The 22,339-nt window shown below is 36.6% G+C and overlaps 1 protein-coding gene across 1 annotated transcript in view; it reads right to left on the bottom strand.

Annotated features, from left to right (window-relative positions):
- Nucleotides 1-22,339, bottom strand: part of LOC126471313 (paired amphipathic helix protein Sin3b-like) — a 299,139-nt gene that overhangs the window by 120,041 nt on the left and 156,759 nt on the right. The window contains exons 7-11 of the mRNA XM_050099434.1: nucleotides 18,530-18,815; nucleotides 14,261-14,485; nucleotides 1,877-2,194; nucleotides 1,453-1,726; nucleotides 1,114-1,328 (exon numbers count right to left, since the gene is read on the bottom strand). Of these exons, the coding sequence (XP_049955391.1) occupies nucleotides 1,114-1,328; nucleotides 1,453-1,726; nucleotides 1,877-2,194; nucleotides 14,261-14,485; nucleotides 18,530-18,815 (1,318 nt within the window). The remainder of the gene's footprint in view (nucleotides 1-1,113; nucleotides 1,329-1,452; nucleotides 1,727-1,876; nucleotides 2,195-14,260; nucleotides 14,486-18,529; nucleotides 18,816-22,339) is intronic.

Here is a 22,339-nt window from a genome sequence, read left to right as displayed (position 1 = left end):
AGTAGAAACAGAACCCTTATAGGATCACTTTATTGTCCATCTGTTAAGACCCCTTTTTCTAACGGACACAAAAAGATATCAAGTTGGAATTCATGGCAAACACCAAAGTCTAAGGTGTCTTGTTATGTAAAGAATTTAATCTTCTATGTCAGTGCAATTCAAAAATACGGCCATTTTATGTCACATATTCTGATACACGAAAACTTACTCATTAATACCTATTGAGTGTGTCCCATTGACCTAGAATCCTGAAATTTGGCAAGAAGCAATGTTTTGCTGTACAAGTAAAGGAAAAAATCTGAAAATTGTTACTCTGCAATTATACCACATAAAAAAAATATTTTTTTTAGCATTTGTTGACTGTCTGTCCATCTGTTAAGGCCCCTGTTTCTCAGGAAAGGGGAGAGGTCTCACGTTGAAATTTTTGTTAAATACTAAGGTATAAGATCCATTGGTGGTGTAACATATTTAAGCTTCTAAGTCAATGCTATCAAAAGATACGGCCATTTATGCAAATATTTTCATTCTTGCAAACTCACTTATGAAAACCTACAAAGAACTGTCTACACAAATAATGGTGTGTGTACAGAACCCTCAGAGTAGGAGTCCTACTTGTACTTGTCCAGCTTTTTATTTAGCCACAATTCTGATTATGAAAATTACGTCGTAAGAAAGAGTGTGGCCAACACATGTAGTGTTGAGATGTCATTAATCCAACCATAACGTTGATATCACAGTCTCAACGTAACAGTAAGAAAAATGAAGATACTAATAACAGTCATTTCTCAATGAAGGTACTACCATTTACTTTGAAGATTTGCCTATTCTGTACTAAGTGTTTTACAAAAATTTAAGTTCAGGGAACAACAGAAACTTTGCATTCAGCAACATTAGTGTACAATTAAGTTAGCATAGGTTTTATCAAACAATATGTTACCCATTGTTCAAAAGCTTAATTGTTCCTGAATGAAACATGAGCATACTAAGGCGAGAACCTTGAAAATTTAAATAACTTAACAGATCTGTACTGAAAACTGTATCACTTATATATCCAAGCTAATCAACTCAACAGAAATTATTAAAAATAAAATAAAAGTGACAAAGTATACACACCTCAAATCTCTCATCTTCACACCTGTAAATGAACTCCTCATATTGTGTCTTCCTTGATGTAACAAAAGTTGAATCTTCTGACCACGAGGGAAAAGAGACCCAAGTGTCATTCAGAACTTCTTTGCACAGAGGTGTCCTTCCAGAGCATTTTGGTTGCCTATAATTCTTTGGCAGAGCGCAATAACTAGCACCAAGTCTTTTGCATGTTGTATAATCTGAAAGAAGATACTGTAATGTATTCCACAGCCTGAAGTTATCAGTACTACGACAAACTCTGATTACAAGTGATAAACTGTACAAAAATAATTAAAATAAAATGCAAGCATCATAATATCTTACCTATCTCTTCCAATGACTCAATCATTCTGTCTGGGTGATGTCCATTGCTGTGTGAATTTTCTGATGCATTATTATGTGATGAACTAGGCAACTGGTACAAATTTCCACTACGGCCCATAAACCGCTTAAACCATTTGAACAGTTCTGGGAACTTTCCCAGAAATGGTGTGACGAGTTGAATTAACTCTGAACTGGACACAATTTCATTGTTGAATAGTGTAAGGCAACGCAAGAAATTTTCGTATGCCTCTGTGTTTTTCAAAGCTTTTCTCACCTACAAGAAAAAAAATGCAAGTGACTAATTTTAAACAGAGTATGATCATCATTTAAGAAACCTTTCCAATAATAAATACAAATTTTTAAAGTACTATGGCATTTAATGGTAGAGCAAAAGGCAATTTAGTATAATATATTCACAACTAACCTTATCAAAAAATGCGAAATCACTTAATGTTGAATATTTTCCTGCTTCAGTAATAGTTATATCCCTCAGTGTTGCCAATTTATGTTTTTTTGATTGTGTTCCGGAAACCCCGGATCCTGATACTGAGCTTGACAGTGATGAAGTGCGTTTTATTTGCCCACTGCTGTGGCCAAATTTACTGCTTCCCATTCCTGCTCGTTGATCCAGTGCTGAAAGTGAGGAATCTCTGCCACTGCAAGAGTTGCTGCTGTAGCCTGGCTTTGGTCCTGAAGACCTCTTAAGGACAGTTGAATGCTCACCGCTGCTCAGTCGTGCTCCCTGTTGGCAATAATTAGTATTAGCTGATATTCTTAAAATATGAAGTTTTTAGCAGCAAGACAAATCAATATGCCCGTATACAATGCCACATGACTGTGAAGTCCATATTTATGAATGTGAACAATCATCTGTATTGATGTAATCTGAACAGGAGAGAGAGAGAGAGAGAGAGAGAGAGAGAGAGAGAGAGAGAGAGAGAGAGAGGGAGGGAGGGAGGGAGGGGTGGGGGAAGACAATATATGGCAACTGAGTGGCAATGTGTATATGTGAATCAAATCACAAACTTGGTTGGGTGGTTGGAGGCTAAAGCACTAAACAGTGAGGTCATCAGACACTCAGTCAAGAGGTAGTCCATCTGGAGTTAGAAGTAATTTAAGGACAACTAGATGTACACGAGTTGGGCAGGTATGTAGGTCAGAGAAGATGAAGGGCCTCCCGAGGCTCATCTGAGGTGAGGGAAACCCCACCTGATTCCAACTCCCTGCAAACCAATGACAGGACAACCTGTTAACACCAGGATCATGGAACATAAATGAAATTGCTGGCTGGTGCAAAAAGAAAAATAGGCCATCGCTTAGTGCATATAAAGTGATGCGTACCACTGTAAAATATTCAGTATAACTCAAGTTCTACCCATGGAAAGGAATTACTGTATAAATTTGTTCTGAGAAGCCATCTAGATCTACAAACATGACAACAACTTCAACAAGGAAGAGCAAGTTCCATAAGCATACAGTCAATACTGCTTATACTGACATCGCTTTTAAGAATGTATTAACTATAACAGCATAATCTAATGGTCCTGTCTAGAACCTATATAAATGCTACATTTAAAAATCACTTAGCACAGCATTGCTTATTGTGATAAAATATGATGTAGTTTTATTACATTTTTGGAGAAATATATCAGCCATAATGTCCAATGTTCATTTTCATTTGTTATGTTTTTGGTGATTACTAACAATAATGTAACAGTTATTTTCAAACCCTTGTTTTCTGTACAATGTTGGTTTCAAATCAGTATGTGTGCTAAACAGTCAATGCAAGAATCACTTTAAAGATGCCACAAAACAGAGGAAAGTATTTAGTATTGAAGAAGAGTCAGACATAATATGACAATTAGAAAATACTGAAACACAAGTTAGAATCGCAAAGGAATTGGCTGTCTCACACTCAAAGATTTCTGCAATCTGGAAGGACACAGAAGACAGACAGACTACTTTTGAACACAGTTCTTTAAAAATCAAGTGTGTGAGATCATCTGAGCACAAAGGTATTGAAGAGGCTCCGCTTAAGTTGTTCAAGCAGCAAAGATAAAAAAATGTGCCAATCAATGGACCTAGTCTTGAAGCGAATGCCAACAAATTTGTGCGTCTGTTGTGAAATCCAAACTTCAATTGTGTTTTCATCTCGGATACACCATGATATTATCGCTGGAAAAATTTGAAAATTTGTGAAGTTTCCAGTGTACCTGATGGCGTAACAGACAAGTGGTTATCTAAGAAGTGACCTACTTTGTGTGAAGGTTACAAGCTAAATGATATATTCAGTGCGGTTGAAAATGGCTTGTTTTACAACATTACCATGTATAAGACATGGAAATTTAAAGATGAAGAGTGTTTCGAAGGGGAAAAATGTATAAGACAAGAATTACAATTATGGTTGCTGCGGATATAACAGGAGTAAAGAAAAACTTTTGAGGTTTGGAAAATTAAGTAAACCTAGACGTTTTGAAAAAATTCACTCCCTATCAGTAGTGTATGGAAACAATGCAAAATATTGCATGACAGCTGACATTTTTGAAAAGTGATTACATAACTGGGACTCCCAGCTGAAATCAAAGAAACAGAAAATTATTCTTCTGGTCAACAACTGCCTTGCTCGACAAGTAGTCAACAATGTGCTGTGCATAAAGTTTGTGTTTTTATCTCCAAACGTCACTTCAGTTCCACAACCTGTGAATTAGCAATTTATAAAATCTCTGAAAACGCAGTACAGGAAATTGTTACAAAAAATCAAAAAAGAAAAAGAAAACAGTTTTCACTGTTCTTGAGGCAATGGTAAAAGCGTTGGAAAGTGGCACTGAAAGGCAATTGCCAAGTGTTTAAACATGCAGAATTCAAAGATTTTTTTATCACCAATCATTGGTGAAGGTGATTCTTTAACAGCAACAGCTGATGGTGCTGATGATGAAGGTGAGGATGACACACCTCTGGTGGAATTAGAGCAAGAATTATGTTCATTTTTACAACTTGTGAAATAGAGGATCTCATCCAGATAGACAACAATCTTATCATGTATGCCTCAGCAAGTGAAGAGGAAAGTTTAACTGACATCCAAAGCCAAGAGTATTGACAAACATAATAATTAACAAGAAGAACAGTTTGTTGTGCCACCACTTAAAGAAACAGAGTTTAATACAAATAACAATAATAAGGCATTAAAATGAATGCATCATCAAATGCAAAGTATGTATGCACATCTTACTCGTAAATGCAAAAAGCAAACAAAGATAACTGATTACCTTAAGGAGGACAGTATACTGTAGTATGTGTCACTGTATTGCATTTTAAAATTAAAACAAGTGGTTTAAAAAAAAATAAACAACATGTCTTTGCTGTGACTGTAGAAAACTCAAAAATTAAATTCCAATATGTGTTACTTATAGACCTAAGTATAGAAGTTGAATAATAGTGTATTTGTTACTGATGTTTTGTGGTTATGTGTGTTGGATATATTCAATGTGTTTGGTGCAGAACCTCACATTTGTAGAAACATCACACAACGTGTAAGTATTCATGTGATTTAAGTGCAGAATACTGTCTTTTCATTTGGGTACTGCTGAATAATTTTTGCAATACGGTACCTGGAATGAAGTTGTGTCATTCAAGACATACTACACAGCAATTACAATAAGATTTAAATATGCTCAACTTTTTCTTTCTCTCATTATCCAAGACCGTGTTTGCCATTACTGAATGACTTACTCTGTTGCCACTCATCTCTTAACTTATTACAGATTTTTTTTCATTTTGCTTGCATCTCACTGCTGTATGTATTTCATAAACCTAAGAAAAATTTCTCTTCAGTCCCTCTCCACAATTACTGTATTGTAAATACAGTAAGTGTACTGAATTTCTGTTACCTTTTGAAGTTTTAACTCTATGGTGGTCTAAAATTTACAGATACCAAATTTTTATTACAAAACAAAATAATAGCCCGGTTTGTGTGACTATCAGGTATAAAGACCATAAACTGTTGTTATAAGAGGTTTCAACTGAATCATAGACAACTATCTCATGGAGAGCAACAATTGCAGGTAGCAAGTGGGAAGACATGCCAGTAATGAGCACAGAGAAGTCCTCGGGCAATTACACCATAAGTACACATAACCTTCACATGCAAATTCAACTTCAACACCCACTATGAGAAAAAGAGGATAGTTCTTTGAGAATGCCACAACCTGAAATAGACACCACCAGCCAATATCTCAAGAAATGGCTCTGAAAGTCTCAAGTGATCACAAAACAAATACCAGCAGTTTGTTTATGAGTCCAGAAAGTTTGTTCATTCTATCAAAGAGTTACGTTTAAGCACTGTTGCAAAGTTGTCTTGAGTCACAAAGATTTATACAAAATACGACGACGGCTGAATTAGTAGTAATGATAACAGGTTAGCACAGAGCACTAAGGTATTAAAAGAGTAGTACAAAATTTAGCCCTCTATTAGTGATTATTGTCGTATGCTACACTGTCCTCACATTATCTTTCCTGCCGCACAATTCTTACATATGTAAATGGCCCAGCTATACAACCTACCCCAGGGATCACTCGGTCATCAACATCACTAATGACTAATCAAATGGAGACCCATAGTGAAAGCAACAATATCTGAGTGCATCTACAAAAACTGAAAGGGTTTCAATTTTGGTATAACAAACATATATTGTATGTAAGAACTGACACAGATAATCTGCCTGTATGAGTAGTCTGTAGTACCTTGTCATGCAGTATACGTTGCTCTGTGACTTACTGGTCTTACATGCTTGTTACGTACCTGTATCTTTTATTCACTTTCACTAATTCTAGTGCAACTGAAATTTCCTCTCACTCCTAAACAGTCATCAATCAGTGTTAATGACAGCCCACTGGTCATCCTATTCCCCTCCAGTATCACTCAACAACCTTCCAACCCTTCTTGTGTTCACATATTTCCCAAACAAACATCCACTAATGATTCACTGGACAGAATTATAATATATGTTGCTGCAAGCAAGGATAGAGAATCAAGATGAACCTTGAGGGCTTTCATGATTTTGAAATGCACAAGAAAAATATTAAGAAGCAAGAAGCCTACCAGTTTAATGTTCCATCAACATCAAGGTTACTAAAGATGAAGCACTTGTTCTGCTAAACAAGAGTGGGGAAAGAAATAAGCCACACCCTTGTTGTAGAAACCATTGTGTTAAGTCAAAATATGGGCAAATACTGTGAGGCAAGTTGAACACAGAACAAATAGAAACTAGAGAAGGGGCAAAACATGTCTCAGATGAGAGCATCTTTTTTATAGAATTTGCACCAAGTAAAACAATAATAAATACAGGGAGCATAGAAAAGTAAAGTTTAACATTGGTATAGTGACAAAAAGGCATAGGAAATGAAAACTGATTATGAAGTAAGCAATATACTTGGAGACAGGAATAAAAATCATTAAAATGGAAGATACTACATCATATCATAAGAGAAAGCAACTGGCATCTGTCCAGATAGCCACACACATAAAGACAACAACTCCCAGGACATGGGGAGCTGTGCCAATCCTGAATCGAATCCATCTCACAAATTAACGAAGGGACCACTGTGCTGGCCAGTCTGGATGTGGTTTTTATGCAGTTTTTCACATCTACCAAGGTAAATACAGACTGGTTGCAACATCCTATCTCAGATTCAAGATGCACAAACATTTTGAAAAATGAAGTCACATTTGATCATGCTATTACACTAGATGTGAGACAGAGGGGTACATGCATTCTTCCTCAGATGAGAGTGGCAGTAGCTTTAAAGCCTTTAGGAGTGGTGACCCCATCATAATAATAGCCTCCATATCAGTATGGTTGGTTCTCCATGAAACTGGACATTTACCATACTAGTGCTGACCTAGCACTGACTTTTAATTGAATCATATACTTTTCACAACCACATTCAATAGCTCTTGGAAAGACAACTGCAGCGACATCACACTTGTTAATACTGATGCTGAAACCTTTTGCAAAAGAATCTGAGAAATATACCAAAATCGGAAAGCAATCTGGCCAGAGCCGGTACTGCAGTGTAAACACCACCAAGCAGAACTCTCATGCAACATACTGTCATATGCTCTAAGATACGTCCACACTACTAAGGTAAAACTTTAATTTCTATACAACATATATACATGGTCAACTATAATTTTTGTACATGGAATCACAGCATACACTAGGTTCTAGTGTATGAGATGGGGTGTAGGAAAACTATTGCAAATGTGTGTACGTTTCCCAGGTTTTCGTGGCTACGACTACAATTTTTTCAAGCAGTATTACATTTAAATCTTCCCCATTGTCACTTCCTTGTTGAAGACGAACCAGAAACATTGGTCGTTCATACTTCATATTAATAAACAGCCCTATTTAAAAAAAGCCAACTGTATTAACCTTCTTAAAATGGGACCATGCCTACTTGTCATCACCGATTTTGTCCAGATTTATGGCATATCCAGGTCTCAGCCATAAATGAAAGTGATAGAAGTGGGAACACCAGATGGCCATGCATTTGGAAAAGACTGCATCAAAATACATCACAAGCTATCGACATAACTTTTGACGAAATGATGCATTATGCATGGTTTACTGTCACACTGTGCGACAAAGAAAACATTCTATGACTGTAAACCAAATTTTTTTGATTAGAATTAAAAAAAAAAAAAAAAAAAATCACAAAATTGTAAAACTGCGGCATCATCATGTGTGCTAGATGACAAGAAAGTGACTACTTTCCTTATTTTTATGACGAATATTACCCTAGGATGAACTGTAAAATAATGAAAGTATCTAATTTTACATAAAAAGTTCTTGTGTATGTCTTAAAATCCCTTCCTCAAAATTTATTTGCAATTTCAAATTTCTCTTTTCATGCCTTTTATAAAAATATTAACAAATAAAATTTACTGAGCATTATCTAAATTTATTTGCAGTGTAAGTAATGTAAAAACTGAAGGAAAAAAAAGTTTCTGCATAGGGTCTTGATCCCACGAACTTCAGATTACCATTCTGTACTACCTCCACTTTGCCAATCACTGCCTGGAGACTGCGCTAACTTAAATGGCTTCTGCCTCACCCAACCTATGCCAAAAATGCTATTTTCTCCAAACATTTGGCCATTTGGAGCTCCCACTTCTGTCACTTTCATTTTTGGCGAAGACTAGCGTATACCATAACTTTGGACGAAATTGGTGATGACAAGTATGCACACTTGCCTTATCAGATTTGAAATAAAATAACAATAAATAATAATACCCGGCCTGTCTTTTCCTGGAGACGCGTGACTGCTTCTTAAAGGTAAAACACCAGCTGTCGGACAGTTTGTCTATAGGTTCTACTCAAAATACTCAAAACTGTAATTAGATGGAATACAGTTTAAATAAACTCAACATTTTATTGAGAAAGACTGAAGACATGTTGCCCATAAAGTAAATACTTTTCTTAACAAAATGTAATTTTACCCTTTAGTTAAGCATGTGCTCAAACTGATTCACTATCGACTGCACGGCACATTTGCAATTGCCATTTGAGAGAGAGAGAGAGAGAGAGAGAGAGAGAGAGAGAGAGAGAGAGAGAGAGACAGAGATGAAAGTACAATGGATAATATGCCGTTACATGTAGTTGCAAATCAACAGCGCTTATCATCTGGCACAGTTTGGGCTTCAAGGTACACTGCATCTTTCATAGTTCCCCAAAGAAAGAAATCAAGGGGAGTCAAAGCAGGGGACCTGGTCAGCCATTGTACTGCAGCATTCTGTCTTCCCCAATAGTCAGGAAACTTTTCATTCAGTATTTGCATTGCAACATGACAAGAGTGAGCTGGGCAGCCATCATGTTGGAACCACATACATCCTTGCTTATCCAGTAGTACCTCTTCTAGAAGAAGAGGTAGAATGTTCGTCAGAAAGTGTACATCTGTGTGGCCGTTTAACACCCCTCATATAAAGTAAGATCTCACAATATAGTTTCCTATGATGCTGCATTGTTATAAACTCCACATTCATTAGTGTTATACCCGACAATGCCAGTATGGTTTTTCAGACACTTGGTAGTGCATGTTACGTAAACATACATTACCACTGTTCATAAACGCTGCTTCATCAGTAAAGAGCACACCTTGGAGAAACACAGTGTAGTCAGCCAGGCAATGCAAAGCAAACCCATAACATTCTATAAAATGTCTAAAATCATGCCCTCTGAGTGCCTGATGTAGTGAAAGATAATTTATGTTGATGCAAGAAACACTTGTCTTGCTGATCCCACATTTCTTGGTAATATATCTTGCCTGAGGATTCTGGTTCCAAAATAAAACAATAGCCCACAAAGGAAAATGGCTTTCCTCATGCAGAGACTCTACAGTTTTTTCAGCAGTCTATGGTGGTGGTCTGAGTGAAGTGTACTATCAACCCCACACTCCAAAACTGTAGTGTGCTACTTTTTCAATTTCATTTTCATCAATTTTTATGAGTTCCTTGTGGAAAAGATGATTTTTGAATGGATAGGAGAGCATATGAGCTGACTTGTCCCTCTTTGGCAGCAGCTAGAACTAGGGCCTGTTTGTTGTGCCATTGATCTTTTACTTCAGTTCTAGAGCTGAGTTATATTGAAAGAGCAAATTTGCATCAACTTCAAATAACACAGGAGAGGTATTTAGAAGTTTTAATGAAAGATATTGTATTTGAAAGGAATACACACCTAAAGCATTCTGTAAACATTTGGCAGTATCAAAACATTTAATTCGTGCAGTAGCTAGCTGCTGTACTAGATCCATAGAAACTTTAAAAGAATGGTTATTATTATCTCGTACAAGCAGCAGCCAGTCAGTGACTTAAGTTTTTAGCTCAGTATAGGTTAACCCATTTATCTATGAGGCCGCTGCTACTTGCAACGGCCAGATACTGCAGGAACCACTCTGTGCTACTGTTTTCATAAATTAATGTAACACCGACTTAAAACAGGCTCCTTTCTTTTGATGTATAGATATCTGTATGTCCAGCAGCTATGAACTTGCACAAGAGGGTGCTTTAAGTATGTGGGTAGCTGGAAGCTGATCTAGCAGTTATTTATGGGTTTTATGCATTTAATATGGGCTGTATCCACAAGGGAATGAAAATGGCTGTTTTATGATGTAAAAAACATATAATAGGTGTGATAACGCAGTTAACACTTCCATGACATACAGCTCAGACTTATCAGGAAACCAGTTGTCAGCTGAATGCAAGTGCAGCAAATGGTTGTGGAAATATATTTTTTTCGTATGGTCTAATATAACAACAAAAACAATCAATTTTTGACAAAATAAGGTTATTGGATAGATTAAAAAATCTACTCACCAAGCAGACACAGAACACACACACACACACACACACACACACACACACACACACATACATACATACCAGATGGGATGAGAAGGAGAGAAGAGTCTCGTAAGTCTTCCATGACCCACGATTCTGGGTGACTTCCTCGAAATTTACCCCTTTTCTTAGACCTCTCCAGCCCTTTCTTTCACTGCTCTTCCTTCCCCTTCAACCATTCTGCCCGAAGAAGGAGCCACAGGCTATGAAAGCCTGCCTTATTACAATCTTTTACGTGTGTGTTGGTTGGTTGATTTATGGGAGGGGACCAAACAGCGAGGTCATCGGTCCCACCGGATTAAGAAAGGATAGAGAAAGAAGTTGGCCATGCCCTTTCACAGGAACCATCCCGACATTTGCCTGAAGCGATTTAGGGAAATCATGGAAAACCTAAATCAGGATGGCCGGACACGGGTTTGAACCGTCGTCCTCCCGAATGCAAGTCCAGTGTGCTTACCACTGCGCTACCTCGCTCAGTAATATGTGTGTCTTCTGCTGCTGCTTGGTGACTAGATTTTTTTTAAATCTATCCAATTACCTTATTTTACAATGAATGACGCAATTTGTTCAGAAGAAACTGAATATGGCAACAGACCAAAAGCCAACAACTGCTGGGCTGTCACACTGGTCTGAGTGACTGAAAATGAGCTAGGGAGACACTCCTTTCTAGTAAATGCAGTAACCTCTATCTCACCACATTCTTGGAAGCCATAAGGGCAAGTTACAAGACAGTCCCTTGTAGGTATGTTATGTCCCTCTTAGAGAACAGCAACAAGGAAGGGAACAAAAGTCAGCTGGTGCCATATGTACATCCCGTAAGAAACTGTCCAACAGTTGGAAGGTAATATCTTGAGAGGAACAAGGAGACCATGATGCAGCAAATTGCAAGACACCACCAACAACTTCTGCCATCTGGCATTTGAAATCAATATTTTATGGAGACTAACAGAAGTGTTAACGACAGTTGAGTTTCAAGTTCTGCCAGTACAGCTTCCTACTTGGAACTCTTCATTAACATAGGATCTTTGTTGTCTGTCTACAACCCAAGTGATGGGTCCTATCTACTGGATATGTCAGTTTGATAATGTACGACATTGCAAATTTCTTGACTTGTACAATAGATGGTGGAGGGGGCAAAAGGGCTGTTTTGGACAGGTTGGGTGTGAACTTCACAAGGGAAGTGGTGGCTATTCCATTAGAAAGTATTTAAAGTGTTCATGAGTTCTTAAACATGTCACAAAGTCAAGGTGAAACTTTATTTGGTGTAGGGTATACAATTAAATCATCCTAAAAAGAGTAAAACTGTGTGTTGGGCTGGATCTTAAATACAGATCATATTTGAAACACTTTTTAAACCTGCCACAGGAAGACCCACAAATGAAAACTGTAGAACAAAGACAAGAAAGCAAAGTCAGTTGAGTAAAACAACAGATACTGCTAGAATAGAACACAACCATAATGGAAATTAGGCATTCTTATAGCTGGTTTTAATTATAATTTGCTCAAACAGTGAATAGTGTCAAGCAACTGAAAGACAGCACAAATCAAGACAGAACCCAAAAAGTATGCACAATGTGCTCCAATAAGAGAAAAATTTTTACATTAATAATCATATATTTGAAGCAAAATTTTTAGATTCTGATTACACTCAAAAATATTATGGCTCCTCTTCCAGTTTTTTACCCTCTCTTGCAAACAGTTTTTATCTTACAGTATGTCATTTAGTTACTATTTTTTTTTTCATTGTTGGACTTAGAAAGAAATAACCATGACAGGCTAGTAGAAGGTGCAGGCAACCATTTAAATTAAAAGCCTACTTGAAACTCAACACTTTGCGTGACAAAATTCCTAGTAATAAAGAACAAATTATGTTGACAGTGTACAATTTCACAGAGTAAAATCCTCCTAATGTTGTCTTCACATTAAATCTCAACTGCCTTGTTTCCTTCCTCTGACTTTTTGACAGTGGTCAATTAATTCAATTATTGCTTTTTTCTGGGTTGTACTGATAAAGTGCAATTTATTGTTTGTGGTAATTTTTAGCAACAATTCACAATTACTTCAAGGTGGTCTTTCATTCCAAAGTGAACACTCAGGTAAAGCACAAGGAATTATCTTTACTGATGCACATTTAATCCACTAATATTACCTGAAGATCATTTATTGACTGTTCTGATATAAGGAAAAAATGTTCAGAAACAAATAGTCCAGGTGGTCAATGTCTTGAGTGAGCAATCAGTGTGAGGCATATGTTACTGACAGCTGATGATTCATGAAGTACTACTGCTGGCTACATCGATGTTCGTGGCACTCCTCTGAAAAACCATACAAAATTGACTGTGATGAGTCTGCAGAAGCATTTAGCACTGTTTACAGTTCCCGACAGCTTGTCAAAAACAGAGCATTATTACTCATCTTGCTGGGGTTGGAAAGTACTGTTAACATTGACTTTTTTCTCTGTTTGTAAATTAAATCTGTGTTTTTTAACTAGGTCTTCTGCTCCCACCTGTGTGTCATCTTCCGCCAGTTTCAATTTATCTGAAATTACATTAACTATGTAAGTAGATTAATGTAGGTTGGCTTGCACTTACATCTTTTCATGATTTGACTGTACATATTCCATCCTTTTGAGCATCTTTGGGTTTGTGTTTTGCTTTCTGACTGTAATTATATACATTGTTTTTCACATCTTTTACACTTCTCCCTCATCTGGCATAACACATTTTCATAAACTGTTCTGTCACATCATCAGCAAACAGTCGTATACAACTAACCTTTCACTCCCATCCACACCCATCTCTAATGAGCACACTGTCAATAAGATGTTAAACTATAGTCTTCCTTCCTTCTGTCCCATTCACACCACCCTTTCCTCCAAACGGAGCTCCTACTGCCCATCCACTCCACACATTACAACACATCAGTTGAGCTGCAGTCCCAGTACAACATAATAGGTCAAGACAACCGGTAATCATGCAGGTTGTGTGTGTGTGTGTGTGTGTGTGTGTGTGTGTGTGTGTTCTGTTATCTCTGAAGGATTCAGCTGAAAACTTAGCAATACTATTAGTCTTGTTCATGTGCCTATCGATGAACCAATACCTCAGTTATAGAGTGAGGCAATTCACTTTTACTCATTCCATTAATTGTAGTAACAACATAATAACTGAAAAATCAGAGCTTAATTTAGTGCGCAGCAGGATGAATCTATATTTTACACCCCATATTAACAAATGAAGAATTAACTGATTTTCAACTTACGAGTAATTAATTATTATGAACAGCTTTTCTGTATTGGATATTTTATCACATAACTGGTAAAGTATTACACACATATGTACTGATATACAATTATGTGGCTCCTCAGGAATAAATCAACAATTAGTAATTCAGATTATTACAATGATGAATACTTACAAGAGCTGCCTGGTGACTAGTAGCATCTGGAAGGAACTGTCCAAACTCTGCAAGAAGATCATCTTGATGTTCAAACAATTTTGCAACTTGTGAATACACTTCTGCTTCTGTCAAATGTTTCCCAGGAGGCAGATGACCTTCTTTCATGTTACGTTGCTCTTTTTGATAGGTATGCAAAATCTCAAGAAATTTTTTGTATTTGTCTGGTTGACCTTGGAATCGATTCTGTGGATCACAAATTATACTTTAGATTTCAGACACATAGTAACAATGTAACTGGCATGTACCAATAGCCTAACTATTTTTTTTACAGTATCCTGTGCTCTCTCAGAGCATTTTAGCTCCAATTCAAAATAATGTTTTCTTGTTTTTCATTTCATGTGACATCTATGATGATATACTAACCAGTGGATTTGAAGTAATGAAATTAAATTAAATACCGAGACATTTTCATAATCAAGTACCGTTGTTCCCAATTAAATGTGCATGAATCCCTTGGTCTACAACTAATGAAAGTAGCATGACAGAAAACTTTACACAATGAATAAAATACTGATACACTGGTATTGTGTTGCACAAGAAACAACAAAAGATGTGGTGGAAACTGAAAACCCACATTACAAGCATAATTCTTCTTGAAATAATGTAATATACAGGGTGTATCAAAAAGAATCATTTGATTTTAAAAAAATCATAACCATTATGTTATTCCAAACAATGGAAAATCCAGGATGGAATGTAGCAATATTATGAGAAGGAAAGTTGCTACTCGCCATATAGTGGAGCTGCTGAGTTGCAGATAGGCACAACGAAAGATTTTCACGCTTAAAGCTTTCAGCCAATGACTTTAGTCAACAACACACACGAGCGCACTGAAACCAGTTGCCTAAGACTGCAGTCGTGTGTGTGTGTGTGTGTGTGTGTGTGTGTGTGTGTGTGTGTGTGTGTGTGTGTGTGTGTGCGCGCGCGCGCGCGCTCTCACACCTGTATGTGTGCCTTTGTTGCTTTAAGTGTGAAAATCTTTTTGTTGTGCCTATATGCGACTCAGTATCTTCGCTATATGGTGGGTAGCAACTTTCCTTCTCATAATACTATTATGTTCTTTGTGATAAGTGTGTGAACAACATACTGTTGGAAAGAGTAAACTCTCAAGTTTTACACGATTCCCACAAGGTAGTAGCAGTGTGTGCCCACTTCACTTCTAGTAAAAATGGTGTCGGGACAACAGAAAGCATTTTGTGTTCTACGTTTTGCGCAGTGAAGGTCAGTAATAACTGTTCAGTGTGACCTTCGTACTAGGTATGGTGTGGATCCTGCTACAGCACAGAGCATTAGATGATGGCATGGACAATTCTGAAAAGCAGGTTGTTTGTGTAAATACAAGTCCCCGAGTGTCTGATACAGATAATGAACACATCTGCCATAGTTTCACAAGGAGTACACAAAAATCCATTCGCTGTACAGCTCAACATGCCCCCCTCGATGTCCGTCTGGTGTGTATTGCATTGATGTTTACACATGAAACCATACAAAATTCAGCTACTGCAAGCTCTTCATGAAGGTGACAAAGAACAACGTGTGGAGTTCTGTAATTTTGTTCTTGGAAAGATGGAGAATGAGGTATTTCTTCCACATTTGGTGTTTAGCAATGAGGCAAAATTCCATTAAAACAGAAAGGTGAACAGTCATAATATAAGAATATGGGGTATGGAACTATCACGTGAAGTTGTACAACATGAGAACATGAGAGGGACTCTCCAAAATTTAATGTGTTTTGTGCAGTTTCACGAGAAAAGGTGTATGGTTCATTTTTCTTTGCCGAGAACACTGTTATAGAAAGCACATATCTCAATATGCTTGAGATCTTTCTTTTCCCACAGTTGGAGACTGATTCAAGTGACTTCATTTAACAACAGGATGAGGGGATTTTTAAATCAAAGGATTACTGAACGATGGATCGGTCGCACTGGACCTAATGATTCAGCCTTACATTACTGGCCTCCAAGGTCACTGACCTGACTGTATGTGATTATTTCTTGTGGGGGTTTATAAAAGTCTGTTTATGTGCCTCCGTTATCAACAACAATGAATGAACTGAGACATCGCATAACATCAGTTGTGGAAGCTGTGTCTCAAGACATGCTAGCTGCAGTATGGGAACAATTTGAATATCACACTGACATACGCTGTGCATCTCAAGGGAGACATATTTGTATTGAACACCTATGAAAATGTATAAAAAAGAAAAAACTTTTTGAGTTTTCCATTCATCAAAAAACAGACTTCATTGTATATGTTTATTAGTTTCAGAAATATAGACGTGTCAAATCGTATGATTGTTTTTGATACACCATGTACAGTAAGGAAAAAATTACTTTTTACCATTACCATTCTTATGCCCGTTTCTATTAAAGTAATTACAATACTAAACAACGAACCTAAATATATGCCAGTACATAATATATGTACTATGAAATGCAAAACACTAACTTCTTCTGCTCTGTCATATATGAACTCTTATAAAAGATTGTTCCAATCAAAGCCAGAATTTCTTTCAGTATGAGTGTAAAGCTTACAGTTTTCTTTTCATTCATTTTTCTCATTTTCTTTTCTAACCTATCCCCCCCCCCCCCCCCCCCCCCCCCCCACACACGGGAGCAGAAGATACATACAAAATAAAATTTACAAGATTCATTATCCCTCATGACTCGCAGTTTAAGTATCTTTACAACAGCTAACTGAAGGGAAGAAATACAGGTTAGGCTGGTTTACTGAAAAGTCTTGGGATTTATCCTGACCAATCTTTGGAAACCATAAAAAAACTGAAGCTAAATGGTCAGATGGGGTTTGAACATCACTTCTCTACATCAAGGCCTACACAGATACTCCACAAGCCACTGTACAGCTGTATATGAGTCATGACTTAACCATTGCTAGATCTTGCAAGACAGAATACTTGATGATGATGATGATGATGATGATGACAATGACAATAAATCATATTGATGAAAGTATATGAATATTTTGTAGATTTCAAAGACAGACAAGTCACAGTTGAACCTTGCTTTCCTCTAATATGATCTGTGCCCTAACCATATTCCCATCTTGTTTGAGGCAATAGCTGTTGATGAAGGTATTTTGAGTTTCATCAGTGTCAAAGAAAGACAAAGCAAAGAAAACACATCAATAATATGCAAAAGGAAATATTTGATATGGTATATGGCTATGTGCAATCTTATCATCTTCAGTGTATTACTAAATGACATTGCACAGTCAAGCCAATATCAACATTAACAGCATTTTTATATGTCCAATTGCTGTACATTCTTTTAAAATGTTTCCATTATTAAAGTTTGAAAGACCGGGACAGGGAGGAGGAAAAGTTAATTCATATTCTCCAAAACAGTTCACTTCAAATACAGTAATGCGATAAAATAACACAATAAAAAGAAGTTAGCCAACCAAAAAATGGTTCTAGCACAGACCAGAGGCATAAAACACTTTCTTTCAGGAAAGTATCACAACAGGAGTTCCCAAGCTGACTTTCCACTTGAACTGCAATGGTGAGTGAACACCAGCGTGATGTTTTCAGACTTTCTTCATACAGTAATTTACAAAATGAGATATGGTTTGCCATCAGTACGTTTAAGGTGTTACGCCATCACCTATCACAGCAAAGCTTTGAAGGACTAGAAACATTTAGTCGAGATGTTCTTTCACAGCCTGTAAAAAGGTAAGATGGACATAAATTACTTGACTTGGATTGCTATCTTTAAGAGTTTATGTCGCATTCATTAATATACTGAGACTTCCTCTTTTAGTGAAGTCTTTAATTCAACATCAGACTGCGGAGTGAAGCAGAATTCTTTCCAGATGCAACAGTGCTGACTGGACTACGACTTAAATCCAGACTCATTCCTTTCACAAGCTACATTATTTCAAACTGTAGAAGAGAAATTGGTACAGACAGGATATTTCCACGAGTCTGGCAGATGTGCTGAGTACCTCAAGTAAAGAGCACTATGAGTATAAAGCTCAGATCTGGATCCAAATTGTGATGTCACAAAAGTACTAGTAATTTCTTGTGCTAGATTTCACATCATTCAGATTTGTGTGGAATAAATTATGCTAATAAATAGAATTTTATAGCAAAAATATTCTACATTAAATTCTGGTTTTGATGTGAACAAGTTTTGTATTACTATTACTGACAAGTAATTTTAATTTGTGCAGTTTCTTTATGTTTTAATGATCCAAAGAACATCTCACCTTGATTTTATTAACGTAATTTATGGCATGATTGAATTCGACAGGCTGACCTTGCCCCTGAGGCATACAATGGTCAGCATGGCTTATAGAATGTGCTGGAGATGTATACCCTGCAGCAGCAGGTACTGGTGATGTTGAAGGCGCTATATGATGATGAGGAACCATAGGTGAAGGTGATGGAGTAGATGCAACAGCAGGTATTGATGTTGCAGCTGCCGTTACTGAAGCTACGTTGTGATAAACAGCAGAAGCAGATGCAACAGCAGCAGCTGAATGGTGGGTAGGGCTGTAAAGGAAGAGACAACAGGGATCTTTCAATAGTGATAGAACAGTCCAAGTAGTAATAACATACAGAATCTTTAAAAGCTATTTCACCAATTAATGTACATAAACTAGAATGTCTGATAAAAAAATTTTATAGTATGGGTCTAAATTTATGCTAGTACTTCCAAAATATAACAAAAGTACACAGTTCAAGTAAGCAGTGAAAAACATTCAATTCTAAACCTGTACACAACACAGCAGTGAAACAGAGCCACCATTAGAAAGCACAAAAAATAACAATATAGCAATGTTAGTGACTAAGCTACCATACATTTTGGGAACATTGCTCATAAGTTGACACACACAACGAATCACACAACTACAATGGAAAAATGTTGCAGCAAGATGCTGTAAGGGTGGATACATTTATTGCTTTGCTGGGAACTGTTTGTCTTTTGCTGATAAAATCTTGTAAAAAGATTCTCAATGTAAATAAAGGTATATAATCACATGCAACTAAATGTAGTTCCTTTACAAAATTCTTTTCCTTAGTTTCAATAAATTTTTATGGGTATATGATCATATCGTTATACTGTGTTATTGACTAAAATTTTGGTCACTGTTGAAATAAGATGTCATTAGAATAGTGTATTAGCTATTCAACTGGACAACAGCTGTGGCAGCATGCCTCTCTTTCCTTAGTTTTAGGATCCAATTTTCCAATGCTCTCTGATTTTGAATGTCACCAGATTTCATTTACAGAGGTATGAATTAACAAGTCTTAAAAGTGATGTAGGTGCAGAAAAAAATTGTATTTTAGATACAGTACTGTGTTGAAATATCACATTGGAAACTTCTGAGTACTGCACAAAAATTTCTGAATCGATACAATGTATATGTATTCAAAATTATGCTGCAAGGTTTTCAGAGTCTGCCTACAAAATTTTTCTACCCAAAATTAAAAATATGACTGCCCCTACCAAAAGAAAGTATGATCTGTGTATTGTACACAGTCCTCTGCTATGTTCTTTACAGTTTCAGTAAGAGCAAAATGGTCAATGGATTGTCAAATAGTAGGGGAAAACATTTCAGATCTGTGAAGATACAAGGTGTGAGAATTTACTAGACACTACACACTACATGGACAAATTAGATGGCAAAACAGCATTATTAGTCATAACAATTCTTAGAATCACGAAACATTGTGGCAGTGGGAAGGGGGAGGGGGGGGGGGGGCACTGTGAGCACAACTTCAACATCTTCCTATTTTATTACAAGTTCTCATGAGTTTCTACCTAAAGTGCTAACTATTATGTTACCAAATGGTTTTTTTTTTTTTTTTACTATAGATAAACTACTGAGAAATACAATCATTGGAATACTGATTTTAGGACTACTCATATCAGTCCATCAGCAGGCTTGATACTGTACTCCACTCTATTCCTCTCCCCACGTCAACATGTGCAAAAACTTTAATTTGTATGTATAACCTTCAATGCCCTCAATAATCTGTGATACATATTTTTATATTAAGGTTTACTAACTTGTCAATGTGAAGTTATTGGATGGGTATTTTAGCTTTGATATGAAAGAAAGAATTAAGTGGATATAGCCTTGCTATGGTTGTCATCCCAATGCTCTTGACAACAGACAAGAGACAGTCAAAGTAATGTCTCCTCTTTCTTTATCATATAAAGTATTAGAATAGCCTAGCAAATCTGACTCTGGTGCCAATATCTTAACCTCCTATTCCATTATTTGGAAATACCATTATGTTTCCACAACAAGTGCATTATAGTGTTTGAGGAAATTACTGATAATGGCATGTGTATTACACAAAGTGCTACGAAAGAGTTTATGAATGCTGAAAGCAAAAACCCAAACAACATTAATGGAAGTGTGAAAAATATTTTTAGGGTGCTATGGCGGATATTAGCACAATTAGATCCCGAGCTTGTCAGCTTATAAGAGATGCAGGACACAGGCCAGTGGCTAATCAGAAGCGTACTGGCCAACTCACCATTATAGAGGCCACTCACAACATCCAATGCATCATGTTGGTCATTTGCAGCCATCACCATCTAACAGCTAATAAAGTTTGACACAAACTATCCATTGTTAAAGAGTAGTTCATAAACATTATTGATAAACTAATTTACTCAATAGTTTGTGCAAAAAGGGTACAGTGAATCTTAGGTGACCAGAATGAAAAATCAGTGAAGATACAGGTTCTTAGCAAGCATTCTTACAGTGGATGAGACACGGAATTATTTCTTTTGAGTTGAATCAAAAAAGTCGTTGATGGAATGGTGTCAGGAGGGGGAGGGGCCAACTGACTACTGGATAGTGATGGCAAGGGATTTCCCCTCCCCCAGGATGTTATGAATTCATGGCATTTTTGGAGAGTGGACAAATGATAAATTCTATGCAATACATCAGTATCCAGGAGAATCTCAACAAACAACTCCACAAAAATTGCAGTACAATGAATTTAGTACCAGCACAAACACTGGGGCATAAAACCAGCCGAGATTGCTAAACTTGGATGTGAGAGCACAGAGGTAGTGAAAATAAGCTGCAGTTTTCTAATTGCCAAAGGAAATTAATAAAAATGTTTAGATACAGGAGTCTGCTATTGATGTCAGTTCATGAGTCAGTACAAGACACACAGATGATTAGCATCGCTTAACAGTTCACAAAACTTCGATACTTTCCTATTTTCCTTTTTTTAAATCTTGCTTTGTCACAGTAATTTGGATTCTGTCTTACTGAAAAACAAGAAATATTATACAAATTGCATGAGCATAGTCAATTTACAGAAGTCTATGCTCAGGCTGACTGTGAGAGGGAAAGAGGGATAATGGAGATCTGAATTTTGTTGAATTCTCCAAGAACTGATTTGACATAAGAATGTAAGCAGCTCTAACTCATGAATTTTGACCCAAGAACAATTGGAGAAACAATATGTTCTAATATTTTCCAATCATGATTAGTTTAATAGTGAGAGGAACAACAAAGAAATTTGTCATACAAATAAATATCAAACAACTTCTTTGATGTTGGTCAAGGCACTCTATTTGAATGCAGGATGTAGTATTATTATGAGCTGACCTACAAGTGAAATAGAATCATACCAGTAAAGTCTCTTTAAAGAAGCAAACTACCATGTATAAAACTGCTTCAAATGCTTGATTACTTTACAAATGAATTAATGTATTAAATACTTTACGTTATCATGTTAGTGAGAAAAAGTTTGAAATTATGCTTAAAGTTTGTTAGAATTCGCTAAGTCCTCTCATTATGAAACTCTGGATGAATACAGTCTGGGTAATTTGCACTACATGTTACGTACAAGCAAGTTTTCACACATGTCAATGTTGTGATGTAATATCTCCTGAACTGTGTATCATACAATGACATAATTTGGGTGTATATTAAGTGATGTGACACCTACAGTGAAAATGTACTTAATTCATTAAATAACAAATTACAAGCAGCAGGTATTTTCTGTGATTTGTCAAAGGCATTTGATAGTGTGAACCACAA

Source organism: Schistocerca serialis, chromosome 3 (assembly GCF_023864345.2).
Source record: "Schistocerca serialis cubense isolate TAMUIC-IGC-003099 chromosome 3, iqSchSeri2.2, whole genome shotgun sequence".
Taxonomy (NCBI): Eukaryota; Metazoa; Arthropoda; class Insecta; order Orthoptera; family Acrididae; genus Schistocerca; species Schistocerca serialis.
This window is presented reverse-complemented; position numbering and strand designations above follow the sequence as displayed.